The sequence below is a fragment of the Lynx rufus genome, unplaced genomic scaffold, assembly GCF_022079265.1.
Source record: "Lynx rufus isolate CCGP_SWC_20201006 ecotype Redwood Valley unplaced genomic scaffold, mLynRuf1.p SCAF_8, whole genome shotgun sequence".
Classification (NCBI taxonomy): Eukaryota; Metazoa; Chordata; class Mammalia; order Carnivora; family Felidae; genus Lynx; species Lynx rufus.
This window is the reverse complement of record NW_025814896.1, coordinates 18,064,602-18,084,815: the sequence shown is the minus strand read 5'-3', so window position 1 is coordinate 18,084,815 and position 20,214 is coordinate 18,064,602. Positions and strand designations below refer to the sequence as shown.

Here is a 20,214-nt window from a genome sequence, read left to right as displayed (position 1 = left end):
CCCTCTGCCTGCCCCATCTCTGCCAAACCATCCTGCAGGATACCAAGCTTGGACATTCCCTTACATACCTGTGAGGACACCCTTTTAGGAGCTCTGTGGGGTGGAGATCAGAATGGAATCAGGTTTCAGGACCAACCCTCTTCAGCAGCAGCAAACATCTCTGAGGCTACCACAAGCTCTGAGGCTACTGAATATGTTTTTGGTTGCGTTGGAGGTACAAAGTCAGGGGAAGAATCTTGTGGCTCTTTTTGTAGGAAGGCTGCTCCTGTAGCCCCTATAGGGCTGTGAAAAGATGCTTGTTGTTGGACTACTTGTCCCCCTCCCCAGCTGTGAGCTCTCTGTGTCTGGGGTCATCCCTTTTATCTAGGGCTTGGTCCAGATCAGGGATGCCTGAAGATGGGGCCATCTGGTCTACAGTCCCATCTCCTGTTAGAGCATCGACCGGACAGCTGTCTTCCTGCAGGAGGAGCTTCAGGCTCTCAAGCAGACAGACTTAACTCTGTCAAGTTAGACAGAACTAAGAGGAGGCACTGTCCTGCCAGCAGAATGGGCTATTCCCCTTAATCTCCTTTCTCTCCTTCACCTAGCTTTGTGGTGGGCAGAAAGCTAAAGGTTACAGGAAAGACAAAGATGTTCGGTTCTGAAAGGAGAACATCTGGTTTGGAGTCCAGACCTCACTATCTACTCATCACGTGACTTGAGGAATATCTTGCAATATCTCAGAACACCAGGTTCCTCAACTGTAAAATGGGTTTAGTAATAAACATACCACTATACAGGGTTCTGTGAGGACCGATGAAGATGCGTATCTGAGTGTGCTTATCACAGAGCCCGGCAGCTTGTGGGAATCTGATGGGCTCCCTGCCAGTGCCCAGGCCTGGGACAGGCCTCCATGTGGGACATGGCTATGGTAGTAGCTCCTGTCCACATGGGAGAAGAGCTGGCCGGCCATCAGGAGAGGAGTGGTGTTCTCCCTCTCTCCTGGCCATGAGTGGCCACCATTTAGACTGCTGAGTGTGGGCTACCATTCATGGTACAGGACAAGGGGTGCTGGTTCTGGAGTCAGATAACCCTATTTGGCTTCCAATCCCATCCCCACTCTGTGCGCATGTGATGTTGGGCTTACTTATTTTGGTTCTCTGAAATTCAGTTCCCCCGTTTATGAAGTGGGAATAATATCTAATTTGTTGGGTTCCTAGGAGGCTTAAGAGTGGGATTTATATAGAGCATATGGCCTAATATGTAATGGGTGCCAATGAAAGTTACCTTCCTATTTGGGCTTTTGCTACTAGAAAGCTCAGAGCCAAACTGGAATATGAAAGTTACCAGTCTACATATTTAGATTGTTTTTTAATATAATAAATTACATTCTAATACAACCTGGTCTTGACCTTCTTGTCTTCATTTATGTGTTCCTGACATCTTGATTATTTATTTCTCTTATTATTGTTTTGCTGTAGGTACTGTTATTGAATATGTTCCCAAATTCTATACAGAGCTAGATGGATAGAAGCAAACTGATGTCAGAAGAAATAGACCCTTAACTCTGCAAATGGTTGTAGGATTTGGGGCATAGGGTCTCTCTGAACCTCAGTTTCCTCGTCTGTAGGATGGGGGTGATAATAAACATACAAGCTTTCTTTTGGTGCAGGAATAAGGATCTATGGCTCCAATATTCTGCAAAAGGACTTTTGTAAACTATGAAAAACTCAGTAGAAACACATTATATGCAAGACAATGCCCATTTTTATTCATCGGTATAATTATTCCCCTCCCCAAACTGTGCTCAGGACTCATGGCACAGGGACTGGCATGTACCAAGTGTTGGGCAAGTGGCCACTGAATCTCACCTCCAGGGCCTCAACCATGCCTATATCCTTACTTAGAGAGCAGAGAGCTTGATGGCCCAGCCTCTGATGCTGCTTAGAAACCAATTGCCTTCACACGCACCAATATGCAGCCTTTCAGTACAATGGAAGCAAAACAATGAAGACAGAGTTTACCAACAGCACCCAGAGGGCAAGTGAGTCTGTCAGATGCCAGCATGGGAAGCCTAGACAACTGAGCTCCACACTGAGATAGGGAAACTGAAGGACTCCACAAAAACCTGTTTTTATCCTTTGCTAGGACCTGCACCCCACTCTACACACGCCTCACAATGCAAACAGTGTATGTCTTCCTTGTAAGGGACAAGGGGTTATTGGTTTCCTTAGAACAGAGAATGACCAGACCACCAGCACTAGACGTCTCCATGCCAATACCCACCCCCTCCAAGTAATAACAGCTGGGCCCCTGGCTTTGTTCCAACCAGTTCCTGGATGCCCAAGGGGACACGTACACCAGACTATAATTGCCAATAAAAAAGCTCCAGGCCCCAAATAAAGATGAGACTCCTTCGCTGAGTCTCCCGGATACTCGGCACTTTCTTTACATGTTCGATAAACTCTGCTTTCACCTCCTGCTGGCCCGTGTTTGATTTCTATCCTGCGCACAGCCAGGGACCTTCTTGGCTGGTCCCGCAGGAACCCCTCTGGTCCTTGGACCTGGCCTGCCAGCAGGCATCACTAGCACAGAAATTCAACAGGGATTTGTTTTGAAGCACTTTGATTTGGACTGAAAATGAACACAGAGAAGATGATACCATGAACAACAGATATAAAGAAAAAGATTTAAGCATGGGTGTAAAAAGATAGCACCAGAAGAAAGACTTGGAAAAATTATCCCAGTGAGTGAAAGATCTTAAAAAAAAAAAAAAAAAAAAAAGTAAATAAATAACAATCAGGTACACAGGGCAATAAGATCAAAATGAGATTACTTAATAAAAGCCAGCCATTTCTTTAAACTGAAAACAATGCATGTTGTTTGTCCTTTAAATGTGACATGCACTCCTTTTTCAAGAATGCTGAAGCACTCCAAAGCAAAGGCCCACACCTGACAATGGCAAAGGCCCCATCACCCTTGCTTCCCAGAGGTCATTGCTCCTATACAAAATCTGGAAGCTTGACAGAATGGATGCTGTGGAACAGCAACAGTTATTTGGAATAGAAAACCCCTGAAAATCAACCTATGCAGGGAGATGCAGAATTTGAATCAGGCAGGAGCCCACCTGTTCAATAATGAAATAATTGCTCAGGGCACATTCTTCGTAATCTTTTCTGATGTGACATCTATTCTTGTACTCTGTCTTTCTCCTGCTTCCTTAACATTTGCAAATAATCTCAGGGCCTCCTAAAGCCGCTGCAGAAGCCAGACAGTCACTTCCCTAATGCCAAGAAAATAGATTCAATTTTACATACATCAGGGTGATTTCAGAAGCAATTTCTACATCTCTAGTGTAAGCATTACTTACATTTTTTTCCCCTCAAATCTCATCCCAGCGGTTCCACAGGGCATTTTAAAGGTACCTGATGCATTCCAGGGTATTAAAAAGAATCCCCAGAGCGTGTTTGTGGCTATAGCCTGAGGACACCAGATGCATAGATAGAGTACTAAAATATTCAGTGACTCAAACAAATGCAAAATTTCTTAATAATTGAGTATACTGTCAACTGAACTTTTTTTTCAATTTCAATGTCTTTTTTTAAAAGCAACGCCATTAAAAGGTATGTGTGTGTGTATCTGTGTGTGTATGCATATAAAACAAACACACATATCAATCATTTGGAAATATTGTCTCTAGACTTGAAAATGTCTGATTAGATTCTACTAGATAGGATTTCTCCTCCTCTTTGGCTGGCTAATCTACCTTGGTCTTGGATGCTTTCCTCTTAAGAGTTTAAGTTTTAGCCCTGGGGAATACAGTGATGTTTCCCCCTTGAAATCCAAGAAATCAGTGTTACCCAGGTTTCCACTTGTGATCAGAAAACTTAAGATCAAATACCTAGAATTTCGAGGTCATGTATCTTTGACTATAATAGTTTTGGCACTCAGACTTCCCAGAAGTCTTTCCATTTTGACATTCGGCCTTCCCAGGCATTTTTACACATGGAAAAATGTGTGCACAAGAATCTGGCCTATATAGGAAAAGTCTGGGGTGAATGGGTATCACTTGGCCAGGATTGTCTACCAGCTAGACTTGTTATTGAACTTCCTTTCTCCCAGGGAAAGCAGGAGAATCAGTGACAGATGAATATAGATAGAGACTCTCAGGGATCTTCAGATGGGCCTTTCTTTCAGGACACACCAAGTCCATTTCCTTGTCAACCCTTTTTCTGCCTCTCCTGGCTGCCTATGTCACTATCGCCTTTTTCTGGGCCCAAGGGAATGTATGAATCCCAGCGATTCATCTGGGTTGAGAAAGGAAAAAGAGTTGGCTTCGTGGGTAGGCAGACTGCACACTTGCTCTGCTCTCTGAGGAAAATGCAAGTTAAATATTTGCTCATGAAATAATCAGTATGCACTGTTAGACTTTGTCTTTAAAGCCATTCATTACACAGTCTTAAGAAGTGTGCAGACTTAGCATTGCCAATAACGGGCAAAATGATAGCATTTGTCTGTTGAAATGATGCAAAGGGAAGGACATGATGCCACCTATGTTGAATTTTTGCCAACATGTTAACCTGAGTGCAATCATGGTGAAGAAAATCAGATAAATCTGGATTGTGCCACATTCTAGGAGACAACTGGCTGAGACTTAAAATGTGTCGATGCCCTGAAAGAAAAAAAAAGGAGGGAGGGCTGGCTGTTCTAGATGAAAAGTGATGGAGAGACATGATGACCAAGTATAATGTGAGTAACTGAGTGGACCCTGGATTAAAGCAGCAGCAACAACAACAACAACAATAAATATTTTAGGACCAGTGAGGAAATTTAACTATATGCTGGTATATTCGATACTGAAATAAGGTTACATTTCTTGGGTCAGATAATTTTATAATGGTTACGTTGAAGAGTTTTCCTAGTTCTTAGGAATTCTCTGGAAGTAGAGTGCCATGATGTCTGCAACCTACTTCTAAATGGTTCCGAAAATTTTATAAAATTTTTATATAATTTTATATAATATAATTATATATATACAGGATATTTTTATATATGTATACATATATAATATATAGTATGGAGTGAGAGAGTGTGTGTGTACAAATATTGCAAATGTGAATAATTGGTGAGTCTAGGTACAAGGTAAAGGAATATTCATTTTACTATTTTCTCAACCTTTTTATAGGTTTAAAACTAATCTCCTTCCCAAGGCGGCATGTCAATATTTGAAAATGGCTATTGCTTCCCTCAAAGTTCAGTGTTCTTAATCAGTGTGCCTGTAAGAACCGTCTAAGTGGCTTTTACAAAATCCACATCCCACCTTACCCCTCCCCTCATCTCCCTACCTCTCTTCCCTCAGGAGATTGTGATTTAGTCGGTAAGGTGTAGGGCCTACATATGTGTATTGTGAAAACTTTCTCAGAGGAGTTCTGTGCTATACTTAAGATGAGCAATCATGGGTCTAAGTTACTCTCAGAACATGGATCCATCAGGAATTAGCTATGCAACTCTGAGAAGGTCAGCCGCATGCACTGAACCTTGGCTACCTTACCTATAAAATGGGAACAATCATATGCAGTATCTCACGGGGCCATGGTGAGGACGAAGATGGTCTATAAATATTTGTTTCCTTTCTTTCTTCATTTTCTCATAGAACCCCCCCCCCATCTAAGTGATTTTTACAAATTATGGTTTCTTCCATTTGCCACACACTGTGTGGAGGACATTCATTTGTCTACGCTCACATTCCTTTAGATTTCCTGAATTCCCTAATCTGGAGCAGAGGCTGGGGAATCTAGCATTTCTATTAAATCTAGGAAAAAGAATTGTATTACAGAGAGATGAGAACAAAAGTTAGTTTTAGGTTACCAGTCTCGAGATTTTCCTTTGGATAAGGTTTAACTCTGAAATCTTAGACCCTGTATCAATTCTGCATGAGGGCTCAGGTGCTCTTGACTAAAGGCCCCTTGGAACACTGGCTATAATTTGGACCTGGCCAGGCTTGGGAGACATGGGTTCCAGGTTTGGATAGGTATACTCATCAGCCTTGGGACACTGCAGAAGTTGCTTTTCTGAGCCTCAGTTTCCTAAGCACTCAAAACAGAGATGGCAATTAGTGGCACACCTACCTAACATGGTTTATATGAAACACCGTTTTGAAAACTATAAAGACACTCATTTCAATGCAGCATGTTTTTCTCCTTATGGGCATAACTATGTCCTCTTTTTTTTTTTTTAAACTACTACTATTAGTTTTAACCTGTATCTATTTATTTCTACAAGCAGTTAAGATGGCTTGCCCCATTTCCATTTGCTTTGGGGGAATATTCTTAAATCCTCCTTTTCCCTCAAGATGGGCTGCCCCAAGTCCTTGCCAGGGAGAACATTCATCCTTGGAACATCCAAGGAAGCATCCCAAACCCATACCCTACAGCATCTGACCACTGTGAGGGGTCCACAGCAGAGGTACCAGGGTCAAGCTGAACCATGGATGTTCCCTTCCCCTTAGCTGGGTCAACTTACTGAATCCATTAACATCCTGAGAGCTAGAGGAGAAGCCTTCATCGTTGTGACTGGCGCTGAGCTTGGTGGTGGGTTTGTCGGCTGAGGCCACAGGCCCCATCTCCCTCTGGGCTCCACTCTGTGTCTCCTTCTGCTTCTTGGCCAGCTTCCTTTGGGACATGTGCAAGGGGAAAAAATCACAGTCAGATGGTTCCAGCTGCATTAAAGCATTGGAAAGATCAGATTGTTCTTCCGCCCTACCCATCATCCTCAACCCCCAAACCTGGTTCATTCTCCAGGAACAGAGAGAGTCAAGATGGGTCCTCCAATGTCAAGGCGGAATAAGCCTAAATCCTCCTGAAACCATTAATGGCTTTCATTTACCCGGAAATATGAGGCTTATTCTGGATCATCTCCAACAACAGGTATGTTCTTTACTTGGGCTTAAAATCAGAAATCAATGAGACTTACATGATGCTTCCTTGCTCTTCTTTCGAAGTGGGGAAGAAGCTGAGTGGCCCTTTCTGTTCTCATGGCTCTGAATGAGATTCAAAATGGAGTCTGACCTTTCTCAGGGACTAAGCTAATAAAATAACACGCCAAACAATGGACAACTGAAGTAGAGACTTGTGGTTGGTGAAGGGTGAGGGTGAGGGTGAGGGTTAGTTAGTCCTGTAGCTCGAAAGGAGAAACTTTAAAGCTGAACTTGATGCCTGACGATCATTCATAGGAATGAAAGACCTTCAGAACCAGATGGGCATTTATAATAATACTAGTTTAAATCAGTGATTTCCAAACTGTGATGGAAATTAGAATCATTTTGAGAGCTGATAAAAGCACGCAGAGGCCCCAGCTCATGGAGGTAGGGCAGGGTTAGGCCTGTGCATGGCCACCTAGTTCCCCAGGTCATTATGACACCATCTACTGGATGTTAAAACCATTGGTTTTGGCATCAGGAAGACCTGGGTTCATATACTATCTCCGCCACCTGCCAGCTGCATGACCCAGGGCCAGTTCTTTAACCTCTTTAAGTTCTGAACTCGTCCTCTGGGTACATCAGTCAACAATGGGACCAAGCTCCTAGGCCTGTGATGATTAACTGAGATCATATGTGAAACACATGGAATACAGCACCTGGCACACAGTGAACATTCAACACGTGACAGCTGCATCCTTGTTTTTATATCATCCCTGCTGGTCCAACCACATTCTAATGTCCAAATCCCCCTTCAAGAGACCCACTGTGAAATCTCTGGATATCAAGTGGTAGAGATTTGGACGCCTTCCCAGGCAGCTGAAGGTTTAAAAAGTCCTTCATATGGATTTGAAACCTACTTCTCTTAAATTTTAACTGGTTGTTCTTAGATCATTAGAAGTACAAAAATATTACTAACCCCTCTTGCATATGACAATTTTTCAAACATTTCTAAAAATCCAGTGCAGTCCCTCTGAGATTTCCCCACATTTCCAATTCTAAATATAGCTATTATGTTTCTGTGATACGGAAGGCGATGGACACATTAAATATCTTGGGGGTAAATTATCCCAGGTCTCTTGCTCCATTTTCCATAGGACTTGGTTTCAACTTCAATCTTAATCACTCCTACATCAACATGGAAACAACAGATCTCCCAGAGGAGTCAAATTCAGGAAAAATTTTTCCAAAATTGAGCCTGCCTGGTCATGAAATATGCAGTTTCAAGAGGAATGATCTCCCTATCAGAGGAGGTATGAAATGAAAAGATAAAACCTAGACACAGAAGTATTTTAGGGGAGTTCATCTAGGACGAATTCTAGTTTGATAGTATGGGGAGTAACACCCTTCCCATGGATCCCTGGATCTAGATGTGGACTGCACGGAAGAATGACAGATGGCATACTCAAGTGAGAATGATTTGGGGAGACTTTATGTGCAAAAGGACTACTGACAAAAGTAAGAAGGGTGAAGGGGAACCTAAGGTCCACTATAGTGACAGGTGAGTTGTTGGCCACCCACGTGTCCAGAGGGACAAGCAGAGGAAGCAGTCACTGGCACCCTGAAGGAGAGAGTTGTGAAGATAAGACCACCGGCTCAGAAGCAGCAGCCTTCTCTCGAGGAACTCAGTTGATCCTCACATGGCAGGAACAAGATGCATCAACACCCTGGCTACATCCTCTTCTCCCCCCCTGACCAATGAACAGTGGGTCTCATTTGCTCAACCCAACTGGAAGCCAGAGGCATGGAGTCCAGGTAGTGCTAGCTCTGGAAGCAGAGAGCTCAGTGGAGAACCAGGCAAAGGAATCTGGATCCAGGAAACCCCCGCCAAGAAGAGAATTTTATCTCCCCCATTTCGGCCACAATTTGAAGACAAATGCAGCCTAAAATGGAACCCATGTACCCTCCCCTCCCTCCTTCTCTCTTTCCCTCCCTCCCTCCCTTCCTTCCCTCCCATCTTTCCTCCTTCCCTCCCCTCCTCCTCCTCTCCTTTCCTTCCCTTTCATTCCCTCCCTTCCTTCCCTTTCCTTATTTTCCTTCCTTTCTTTCCCTCTTTCCTTCCTTTCTTTCTTCTCTCCCTCCCTCCCTTTTTTCCTTTCTTTTCCGTTTTCCCCCCCATTGGCTTGAGAAAAGAGGGGTTCTTGGGAATAGGAATGCGTCTTTTGTATATAATACTCTAGCCACAGGCATTCTGTTCCAGGAGTCAAACTATTCCTGGTAGACAGAAAAACAACCAGAAAGGAAGTACTGGACCAGTGTTGGCAGTCAGACAGGGGCCAGGGGGAGTGCCAACGAAGGAAAAATGAGTGGGTCTACTGCTGATGACATTTTGAAATTTTATTCTTCATTTATTATCAAAAAGGAGTGTGTTTAAAAATGTATATGTGACCTTCTTAATCATAAATTTGAAAAGATATACAGCAGATCCTTTGCCTCTATCTAAGCTCTGCTCACATTGCCCTGGCAGGAAATAAAAGGAAATCCAATAAGAAAGTTAACTTTAAAACTATAAGTGAGTGTGTACAAGAGGCTTTGATATTTCCGTAGGGGCATAACTCCCAACCAATCCCATTCCATTAGGGGTAAAATAATATGGAGAGAGTTGTCTTGGGCACAAGTCATTCATTTCCAAAGGAATAATAATAATAAAAAAAGGCCTTGCTGCATCTGTGAAAAATGGCCTTTTATAGAAATGTTTGGGTAGCTCTGAAAACCTGGATGAAAAATGAAAAATTGAACTTCTCTGAAACATAGATATTTAAAAACTCGACAACCAACTGAATTGTAAAAACTAAGGAGTATGGCATCCTTAGTATTCAGCCCATGGTTGACACTATGTGTTCACGATGATGATGCTATATAATAATTTAAAAATGTACAGACAGGTGTTTTAGCAGCTAGAAAACACAGCTACAAAGTAGAAATAGAAGGAAGGGATGTGGAAAGAAAGAAAACATAAAACTATAGTTTTGGGATCTATATTCTATCAGAATTCAAAATTTAAGAATTAAAAAACCATCTTGGTACAACAGGAAAAATCATTTTATTCCTATAGCCATCAAGTTAACTCAGACACCCCCCTCCCTGTTTTTCCTTAAGAGAAGGGGGGAAATCCAAGCCTATGAGTAGGGCATGAAAGACCCGTAGGCTATGGCTCTAGGCTTCAACTCAGCCTTATCTTCCATACACACCTTCTCTTAGGGAACACCAGCCACCTCATCTTCACCCCCCAACCATTCCTCAATACTATATATTCCTTAATATGTCCCCATTCTTCTCCACTGGCCCCTCCTCTCCATCCTTCAAGGCTCAGTGTCATTCAAATGTCACATCTCCTTGAAGGTTTCTCTTGCTCCTCTACATAGATTTGTGATTTTCTCTTCTTGGTTGACTCATTCACTGAACAAATATTTATTGAGCACCTACATGTACCGGCTTCTGCTAGAGGTAAGATCACAGTGACAAAAGCCAGACATGACCCTGACCTTCACAGAGCACGGAGACTAACGGCAAAGACAGGTGCTAAACAGATAAATACAGACACAGCTATAAAATCATGAAAGTGATGAAAGCCAGGGAGAAGAAATGCATGGAGCTAAGAAACACCAATGGTTGGTCTGAACCTTCTCAGATCAAGGAAGGCCTCATTGCCATGCCAGCTAAGCACCTGTTTAGTTGAATTGCAGGGATCCAACTCTCCCACCCACTAGGGCAAGAGCCTCTTGGGTGAAGGGTTTTTGACTTCTCGCACCTACTCTGATTTCTTGCTGAGTGTCTGGCACACAGCCAGTGCTCAATAAATTTGTTGTACAAATTTATATTTAAAAGTCTACAATTTGAAGTGCAGAAGAGATTGCCATCCTACTCCGACTGCAAATTATAACCACTTTAAAAAAAGATACATACAAGGAAAGAGGAAGAAAAACTTGCACAAAATTAGTTTGTGACCTGAAATATTTCTACTTATGAATATTTCTGGCTGACAACTTAGCATTTTCTTCCGGTAGTTGTCACAGAATTCTTGGGATGTTTGCAGAATTAATGGAATGCTCACAGAAATCAGATTTTTTTTCCCTCAAAACCCACAGTATAGCCATAGCTATAAAATGTTTTTTTTTAATCACATAAAATAGTTACATGATACATGGGAGAGTCACATAACTTATGGAATCTTCAGATCCTTCAAGATTCAAGTACTTGTGACTTATGAAACTTGGAATTTTTTTCTCTAGTTGTTCTGAGATTCTTGCCAACTGGGTCACACAATTTCACCAGTAGGGGGTACCAGAAGCTGGTAAAAAGAGAGCACTCATAAGCCTATCTATTCCTCTGCAGGGACATTTCTAGAGCCGAAGAACATTTTAAGACATAGCAATGCGAAGTTTACTGTTTCTGACAGGCGGGGACAATGTGATGTGACCATAGCTCTTGGCATTCTTTCTTCTAACAGATCACTCTGAGGTCTTTCTGACCTTTGCTTGTTAGCTGAGTGAGGGTAGGTGGCAGGGGATGTGCCCATGATGGACCGTGAGTCCTATGATTTATTCTGAGCACCACTCTTTATAAGGGATAGTGGCAGGTGGAATGACTCAAGGGAGAGGAATGCGGGGCTGTGAAGGGTTCTGAAATCATGCTCTGAGAGAAGAAATGTCTGAAACAATGGGGATTATTTTTCAAGGAGAAGGAATATTCAGGAATGCCCTCTTCACACATCTGTCTGGCTCTGTTGTGGCCCCAGGGGCAGAATTAGAACCAGGTTGGCTTGAAACAAGGAAGAAAGAACAAAGTACAATTGCTTGGGTCTCTTTTGGAAGCACCTAATGCCTGACTGTCCTTCCCATTTTTAATTCTTTGGTAACCTTCTCTACACCTTTTAAGTCCCAACTCAAATGTCCCCTACTCGTCTCCTTCCCAAAGTTAGTAGTTTCTTCCTCTTTGCACATTAATTTGTTGGAAAAATATTTAATGAGCCCTTACTTTGTGCCAGTGGCTGTTAGAAAGAGATCATGATGTAAAAAGCCAGGCATGACCCTTGCCCTGTTTGGGCTTTTGGAAGTAACGCATAGCCCCTCATTGGCAAAGTTCCAGTAGAGACTGAGAAGCCACTTGGAATAGAGGTGGTAGGGAATTGACCATCTGGATCCTGAAAAACCCTTGAATCTTTTCTGGGCTGGGAACAGGAGGCTCCAGCCAATGGGGGGAGAGTGTTGGGGCCTCCACCTAGGATTTTTCCCTAAATGTGAAGAGCTATGCCCATGCTCCTGGGGAGGCATGGATAAGGCACTCTTTCTTTTCCACATAGGGCTCATCCTCTGTTGGTATCTCTAGACAGTTTCCTGGGAAGCCACAAAGATTAGATAGAACACTGGAGCCAGAGAGAAATCCTCAGCCCATAGGAGGTGGACAAAGAAAATACAGAGCTGAGACTCTACTCCTATTACAAGGCAGCACTGTACCCTTTGAAGCCAGGATGCTTCTGTGCTGACATGATCAGATCTCTAATTAAAGTGATGCATCAGAACTGTAAGGGAACGGTACCAGCCTCTCAATTTCTTCAAGAAGAAGCAGGCCTGGACAGGGGGAGGGGCTTAGCCAAGGCACACAGCACAATGGCAGAAGCCACAGGACCCAAACCCTGCTTTCTACCTGCCAGTGCACCTGTTCCAACATTCCTCCACCTCTCTTTTCAGAATGAAATTAGAAGTGCAAATTCAGTCCATGGCATATATGATTTTAGTCCCTTATGAATGCAGCAAAACCTCATTAATCCAAACTTCACTAATCCAGAACTACTGTAACTGAGGCAGAGGCTGGGCTTTACCACATTAGAGTTGGTAGTATAAATGAGGATATGGGTATGTGCAGAATTCAAAGGAGAACACACCTCTTTCTCTTACATCAGGAGGCAGAATGGCAAAGCAGTTAACACACTGGCTTTGGTGCCAGACAGCCTGGCATCAAAACCTGGCGCCATCTCAGACTAGCTGTGTGAGCTCTTAGAAGTACTCATCCGTCGGCATGTCAGTTTCCTCCAGTCTGAAAAGTAGGTAACAGTAGTACTTTCCCAGAAAGTGGCTGCAAAATTAAATGGTATGTGGCTAGCAAAGCATTTTTCCCAGAGAATCGTACACAGTAAGCACTCAATGCATGTTCTCTGGTAATCTTTTAAATATAAGGAGTAGCCAAGTTAATTTAAATGGCCTCATTATTTATGAAACATGAATCCTTTAGAGCAGATGCTCTGAAGAATGCCTTTTCTCTAAAAATGTTCTTTGATGTATTCTAGAGCAGTGCTGCTCGACCTTGGCTGCACGAATCGTTTGGGGAGCTTCAAAAATTATTGGTGAGATTCTAGTTTAATTGGTCTGGGGTGCAGCCTGGGCGTGTGGGTTTTCAGAAGCTCTCCAGGTGATTATAAATGTGCCACCGAGCTTGAGCACCACTGATGTAGAACAGGGTTGTCTCTGGACCAGCAGCATCAGCTTCACCTGGGAACATATTAGAAATGCAATTTCCCTGGCCCCACCCCTGACCTACTGACTCAGAAACTCTGGATGATTAATAATCTCTGCGGGCAGTTCTAACGCATGCTGAAGTTTAAAGACCCGGATGTTTGAGAACCCACTCCTTAGCTGGTCTGAATCAGTGAGGAGTCCCTATCATCCTTCACCTGTGGAAGTGGAGGAGCAGAGGCAGGTGACTTGGCTGCCAGCCTCAGGGGTCCAAATATCTTCCTGTTACCAGAGACATGCCCTTTCCCCTTACTGGGTATTGATTTCTCTACAGGGGGTAGTTGGCATCTCAGAACCAAGGCAGTAACAGATGCTATTTAAATGACTGTTACTGGTTGCAGGGTGTCCCCCTAAGATAGATGTTAAAGTCCTAACCTTTGGTACCTGTGAATGACCTTACTTGGAAATGAGGTCTTTAAAGATGTAATCGAGTTAAGATGAAGTCATCAGAGTGGGCTCTACTCCAACTGGTCTGGTATCCTTATAAGAAAAGGGAAATTTGGATGGAGACACACATGGAGAAGGCATGTGATGACAGAGGCAGAGAACGGAGTGAGGCAACTAGAAGCCAAGGATTGCCAGCAGCCACCAGAAACTTGGAAGAAGCAAGGAAGGATTCTACCCAGAGTTCCAGAGGGAGAATGACCCTGTGACATATGGATTTCAGACTTCTACCCTTTGGAACTGTGAGAGACTAAGTCCATTTGTTTTCTTTTTCCACCCCCACCCCCCAGCCATCCAGTTGGTGGTATTTTGTTATGGAGCCCTAGGAAATGAATACAAGATCCATGAAATACTAAATCCCAAATCCATTTCATTTATTTAATAAACATGTAAACAGCACTTATTCCATGCTAGGCACTATTAAGGCTACTACAAACACAATGTGTTTAATTCTCCTAAATACTGTAGGAGATTGGTAAACACATCCCCATTTCACAGATGAGAGGGAGAGGCAGAGAGCGTGGAAGAAATTCATGGAAAGTCACCCAGGCTTTAGGAGACAGAGCTGGGATTCAAACTCAGGCAGTCAGGCTTCTGAATGTTCTCTAAGATTCCTTGCTGTGTCATGCTTAGCCAAGGACCTATATGTATCCACCCTTGTCCCAAAGCTTTCTCAGCTGGGTCCCTTCCTTTCCAGGTAAAAACGCACTCACATACATATGCACACACGTGCAGGCAGAAAGCTCACACTCACATCTGCTCACATCCTGCAGGCAATGCACATTGGGTCAGCCCATTACTTCTTTTGGGTACCGATTCTAGAACATAGCTGGTGGGTCCTTCCTCCTCCACCCCCATCACCCTAGCCTGGGGCTTCTATGTGTTTCCACTGGAATGGTGGAAGTTATAGAAATAACCACAGCAGATGCCACCACAATTTGAAAGACTGAAGGATCCCAGCCACTGCCTGTCACTTCATCTCTCTGCTGTCTTGCTCTCCATGTGTATGACTCTACCTGTCTGCCTCTGCTTCCCTCTTCCTTGTGGCTGCCCCTCTCTCTTTCTTGCCCAGGTGGGCTCTCCTATGTATTATGCTCTTTTCACAAAGGACAGAGTCAGATTTAGTCTGACCATCGTCTAGCAGGCTGGCAGGGGAACCAGTGCAGAAGAAGGCCTAAGAAAGATGCTAGGCCCTCCTCCCACTGCCCACATGGCCACACTATCTCTTGGACCCTGCAGCAGAACCCAGAGGGAACAGCATGGGCTCTGGAGCCAAGAGTGCCTTGGTTCAAGTCCCAGCTCCAGTATTTACTAGCTATGTGGCCTTGGACAGTTTAGCTTCTTTACAACTCAGTTTCCTTACCTTTAAAATAGGGGGTACTTACAGTGAATGCTTATGACAACTGTTTGCAATAGCTACTAACTTACAAATACTAATGAACTTATGACAGGATGTGTCACCTACCAGATAAGCTCTGTGTTAAGTGTTTGTTAAATAATAAACAACAAGAAGGGAGTAACTGTCTCATAGGAAAGTGAGGACAGAATCTTTGGCTGAGAGAGTGCTGAGTTCCCGAAGTGCTTTCAGGCCACTGAGCTCTGAACCTCTGGGCAAAGCGAACAGCCCTCTGCTGTTGATTCTGTGGAAATGGACTGTGGCTCCAGGCTAACCTGATTCTAACAAGCTGCTGAATCCTACTTGCGTCTCCACCTCTGAGACTATCAGACTCAGTTTCCTTCTCTGTAAAATGGTATTTGATAGGCCCTTGTTCACAGAGTGACTACGATGATTAGAAATAGTAAGTGTACATTCCTGGCATGGTCTTTGGTACGTAAGAAACACTCCACAAATGCCAGTTCTTTTTCTCTCCCTTCTTCACACTGGCAGTCCGCATGCTTTTCCCCTGCTTTATTTTTACCTTAATTTTGTGTTTGATCTTCTCCCCGAGATGAACACTCCAGGGAACCAAAATGACTACTTTTTCTCCTGGCACCCTGCCCTACTCCATCCATACCTTGCTTACACAACCACAAACCAAGCCAGACTCTCGGGCAGATGTTTTGCTCCCGGTCCTGTTCTGACCCTCATTACAGGTTACAGAGTCTTGGATTCTCTGGGCTGGAATGGCCTTTGGGGCTCTCGAGACACTCTCCCACCATGGCTGGAAGGTCCCTTGCAACATCCCCCAACAAGTGGACATGCAGGTCCTGATTGTCAACTCCAGTGACAGGGACTCGTCATGTCTCCAGGCAGCTTCTTCCCAGAGAGGCAGGTCCCTAGATGGGGATGTTCTCCTCTGAGCTGAGGCTGAGCTGAACTATGTCTCCTGTCCATGCCCTCTTGGATGCCCTGGATTGGGCTGCCCATTCTACCCAACCAGCCTATACATGGATGGATGGATGACCACAAAGCCTTCAGACTTTACTAAACTCTTCTAAACCATCTCTCCTCCTTCCTGAGGCTCTGCAGCTATTCCTTCCCTAGTTCACCGAACCACCTTTTGTACTCCACATCCCTGTGCCCACTCCTCTTCTCAGACCTTGACCCAGGGCCCTCTCTTTCTCCCCCTCCTCCCACCCCACTACAGGCCTTGGCTCCCTCCAGAAACCACGATGGCCTGCTGGATGGCCAGCCCCCAGGGTCATCTCCCCTGCTAGACTGTGACCACACCAGTAGGGGTCATGCTGGCCTCGGGCGCTTCCCACTCCCCAGGGCCTCACGCAGTTGCTGGCACAAGCACCTGCTGAATTAACGTATAAACAGATCACAAGCCCTTTAAGTTCCGTCTCGAGCACTATGTCTTCCAGGAGGCCTTTTCTGATCTCTCCCTGATGGGACATACTTTACCTACATTTCATCTCCTAGTCATCTTCCTGCTGTTCTCACCATCCTTCATTATAACGGCTTCCATAACATCCATTAGTTCACTTTTCCCTAGCACCTAGTTCAGCACTTGGCACAACGTTGTAAAAGCTTTAAAAATGTTTACTGACTAAATGAATGAATGAATGAGTAACACGTTTAATTCCTTTATTGTTGCTCTGTCCCATATTTGAGCATCCCCATGACTTAGACCTGACACTTTTAATCTATTTCTGTACCAAGTGTCTGTACTGGAACAGGTCCTTCTTATTATTCTACAGGAGGGGCCTTTCTCTACAGATGGTGCACGATGGAGATTCTCAAACCTGAGGGTGCGCCAGAATCAACTAGACAGCGTGTTGAAAACAGGGATGATTAGGCTCCACTCTCAGAGTTTCTGATTTGGTGAATCTGAGGTAGGATCTGAAAATCTGCATTTCCAAGTTCCTAGGAGATGCTGGAACTATACTTGGAGAACTGGTCTATGGAATGTCATCTCCGGCCCCACTGTGGAGCACATACTACTTACCTGCTGTCTATTCTCCATCAGTCACCTCAAACCTTATTCCCATCCCCAACCCCAGCTCATTTCTCCTAGAACTGCCTGTGAGCACAATATACTCTTTACTCAAGCATTTCCATTTTCTTGGGGCTTTATCCTAATGAAATAATAATAAAAATCCATGTATTACGTGGACATTGGAAAACAGCTGTGTGTATGGCAGGGGTTCTTGATCTCAGCACGATTGACATGTGGGGCCAGAGAGTTCTTTGCCGCATGGGCTGTCCTGTGAACGGCAGTATGTTTATCTGGTTCCGTGGCTTGTACCCACCACCTTCCAGGAATGCCTCTCGTTCCCAGGTGTGACAAATAAAAAATGTCTTTAGGCACTGTCAAATGTCCCCAGGAGGGAGGCTGGGGAGGGCAGTACTGCCCCTGATCTACAACCACTGGTACAGACAGGTGAATATAACAGTGTAACGTGTAGGAAATACCAGCATGTGCTCCATACCTTGAAAACACTTGTAACCCTCACAGCAGCATGACAAGGGAGTGATTATTTCTTTTGTTTTATAGGTGAGGAGTCGGAGGCCCAGAGGTTAATCCCAAACTCATAAAACAGGTAAAGGGACCGGACCGGGAGGGAATGGAGCCCCGATTCTTTAGCCTGCAGAGTCCTGTTCTCCCCATTAGCCTTTTCTGCAGCTTCTCTTCAATTGCAAACCATCAGTCACAGCCTCATAAATGTCTACCGATAGGGGATTGCTTCAGTAAATGATGGTGCATCCCCCGGATGGAATATTATGCAGCTATTAAAATGATAGAGTGCCATTAAAAATGAAAACTATGTAACAACATTGAAGAATGCTAACTGGCTCACATTAAGTTAAAAAAAAACCCAGAGAATGAAACTGTGTACCCTGTGATTACCACTGTGAGGAAGCGTGCCTATGCTAACGTGTTATATGGAGGGTATTAAGGATAATTTTCATTTCTTCTTTGATACCATTGTTATCAGAATGTCTTTGCCATCATTATTTTTAAGTAGCAGCAGGGTAACGAAATTCAGGATGTTAGGTTTTGTCATAGGTCTTCCTTGCACCTGAACTGGTGGAACTAAAGCTTCTCTAATCCTTTGAGTGTGGCAGGGGTTTGATACGCTATTACTTCTCCTCAGATAGCACAGTTGCATGTATGTTTCTGAGCCAGGACATCTCTCTTTGAACTGACCCGCTTCCCCTAAGCACAGCAAGCTGGAAGCACAGAGGAAAACATTGCTGAAGGCATCAGTGTGGATCACTCGGGAAGCCAGAGCTGTGAGAATCACGCGATGTGTCTGTCAGAGGGTACCCTGCACTGCACTGGTTTCATGCATTATGCATCAAGAGTGGCCTGGCACCCTGGCCCGGCCGTGCAGGAGAAGGCTTGCATAAGGCACATCTGATGAACTGATTGGAATGTCAAAATGTCATTAAGGATAAATTAATGGATGTGTTACTTTGGCTGTAAGAGGCAGAGCCAGCAAGACAACAGGCTGCCGGCGGGCTGTTCCCTAGCCCAAGACAGACGGCGTTTGCAATGGAGATTCATGGTCTTTATGTAACGTGAGGTGCTTTGCAGGGAGAAGAACAAACAGAAATGCTCCAGCACTTAAGCACCGTAAAATCACAAGCATGAGATAAATTAATTAGCGTACACTAGGAAGGCGGCTGGTCTGTCTGCACTCCTGGGGAAAGCCAGAATGGATGGCACTGGGCTGGAGAGGATGGGTCTCAACACCAGACTCCTAAGGAAAGCAATTGAATTTAATGTGCAATCATAAACTGCAGCTGATGGAAAGATAAGTCTGGTCTGTGTTCATTTTTTCGTGGATGCCATTTCTGTCTACTCCTCCAAGCTCTTGGTGTCTGTGGGTCAAATGTCTTAGGTGACCAGGGAGACTGGCACCACCACCGCCACTTGCTTCTGATGCCATGGGGGAATCAGTACTTTGACACAGGGGAAACTCTCTGGGAAGCCTGACTTCCCTTGGGACAGCCTAGATAACGGTGGTCCATTATTCTGTGATGGGAGGCTCACTACCCCACACTCAACCTAGTCTATTGTTGGACAAGCATTGTTAGAAAGGCCTTTCTTACTTAGGCTTCTCCAGCATCTTCCTCCTTGCAACATAACAACAACAACAACAACAACAACAACAACAAAGCGACAATGAGAGTAGCTAATGCTCACTGAGCATTTGCTAGGTGCCAGGAACTGTACTCTGGTAAAGTCAGCACCCTATCTTGGATCAATCATCCCCACTTTATAGTGTAGGAAACTGAAGAGCAGAGAGGGTGAGAGAGATACTCAAGAGCACACGGCTAGTGCATGGTAGAGCCAGGATCCAAACCCAGGTCTGCCTAAAACCAAGTCTTAACATCTTAACCATCACATAATTCTAACTTCCATAACCTCCGCTCATAGAATAGAGCCTGGCTTTCAGAGCAACACAGAATGTGAGAAGGCAACACGGATGGAACTAACATTTTGGGTATGTAGTGGGTACTTTGCTAAGTACCTGGCCTGGGTGAGCCTAATCAATCTTTTTTCTTTTCTTTTCTTTTTCAATATATGAAGTTTATTGTCAAATTGGTTTCCATACAACTTTTTTCTTTTTTTAATTTGAGAACAGTTGACACACAATGTTACTTTGGTTTCAGGTGTACAACACAGTGATTCAACTTCTCTGTATATTATATACTATGCTCACCATAAGTATAGCTACCATCTGTCACCATACGGCACTATTACAGTATCATTGACCATAATCTCTATTTTATTGTATTCCCGTGACTTATTCATTCCACAACTGGAAGCCTATATCTCCCACTCTCTACTCATTTTGTCCCTCCCTCCACTCCCTTCTCTCTGGTAGCCATCGGTTTATTCTCTGTAT

At 44.1% G+C, this 20,214-nt stretch overlaps 1 protein-coding gene across 1 annotated transcript in view; it reads right to left on the bottom strand.

The window, feature by feature from the left end:
- Positions 1 to 20,214, bottom strand: part of PTPRT (protein tyrosine phosphatase receptor type T) — a 787,404-nt gene that overhangs the window by 124,083 nt on the left and 643,107 nt on the right. The window contains exon 16 of the mRNA XM_047069145.1: positions 6,502 to 6,650. Coding sequence (XP_046925101.1) covers positions 6,502 to 6,650 — 149 coding nt within the window. The remainder of the gene's footprint in view (positions 1 to 6,501; positions 6,651 to 20,214) is intronic.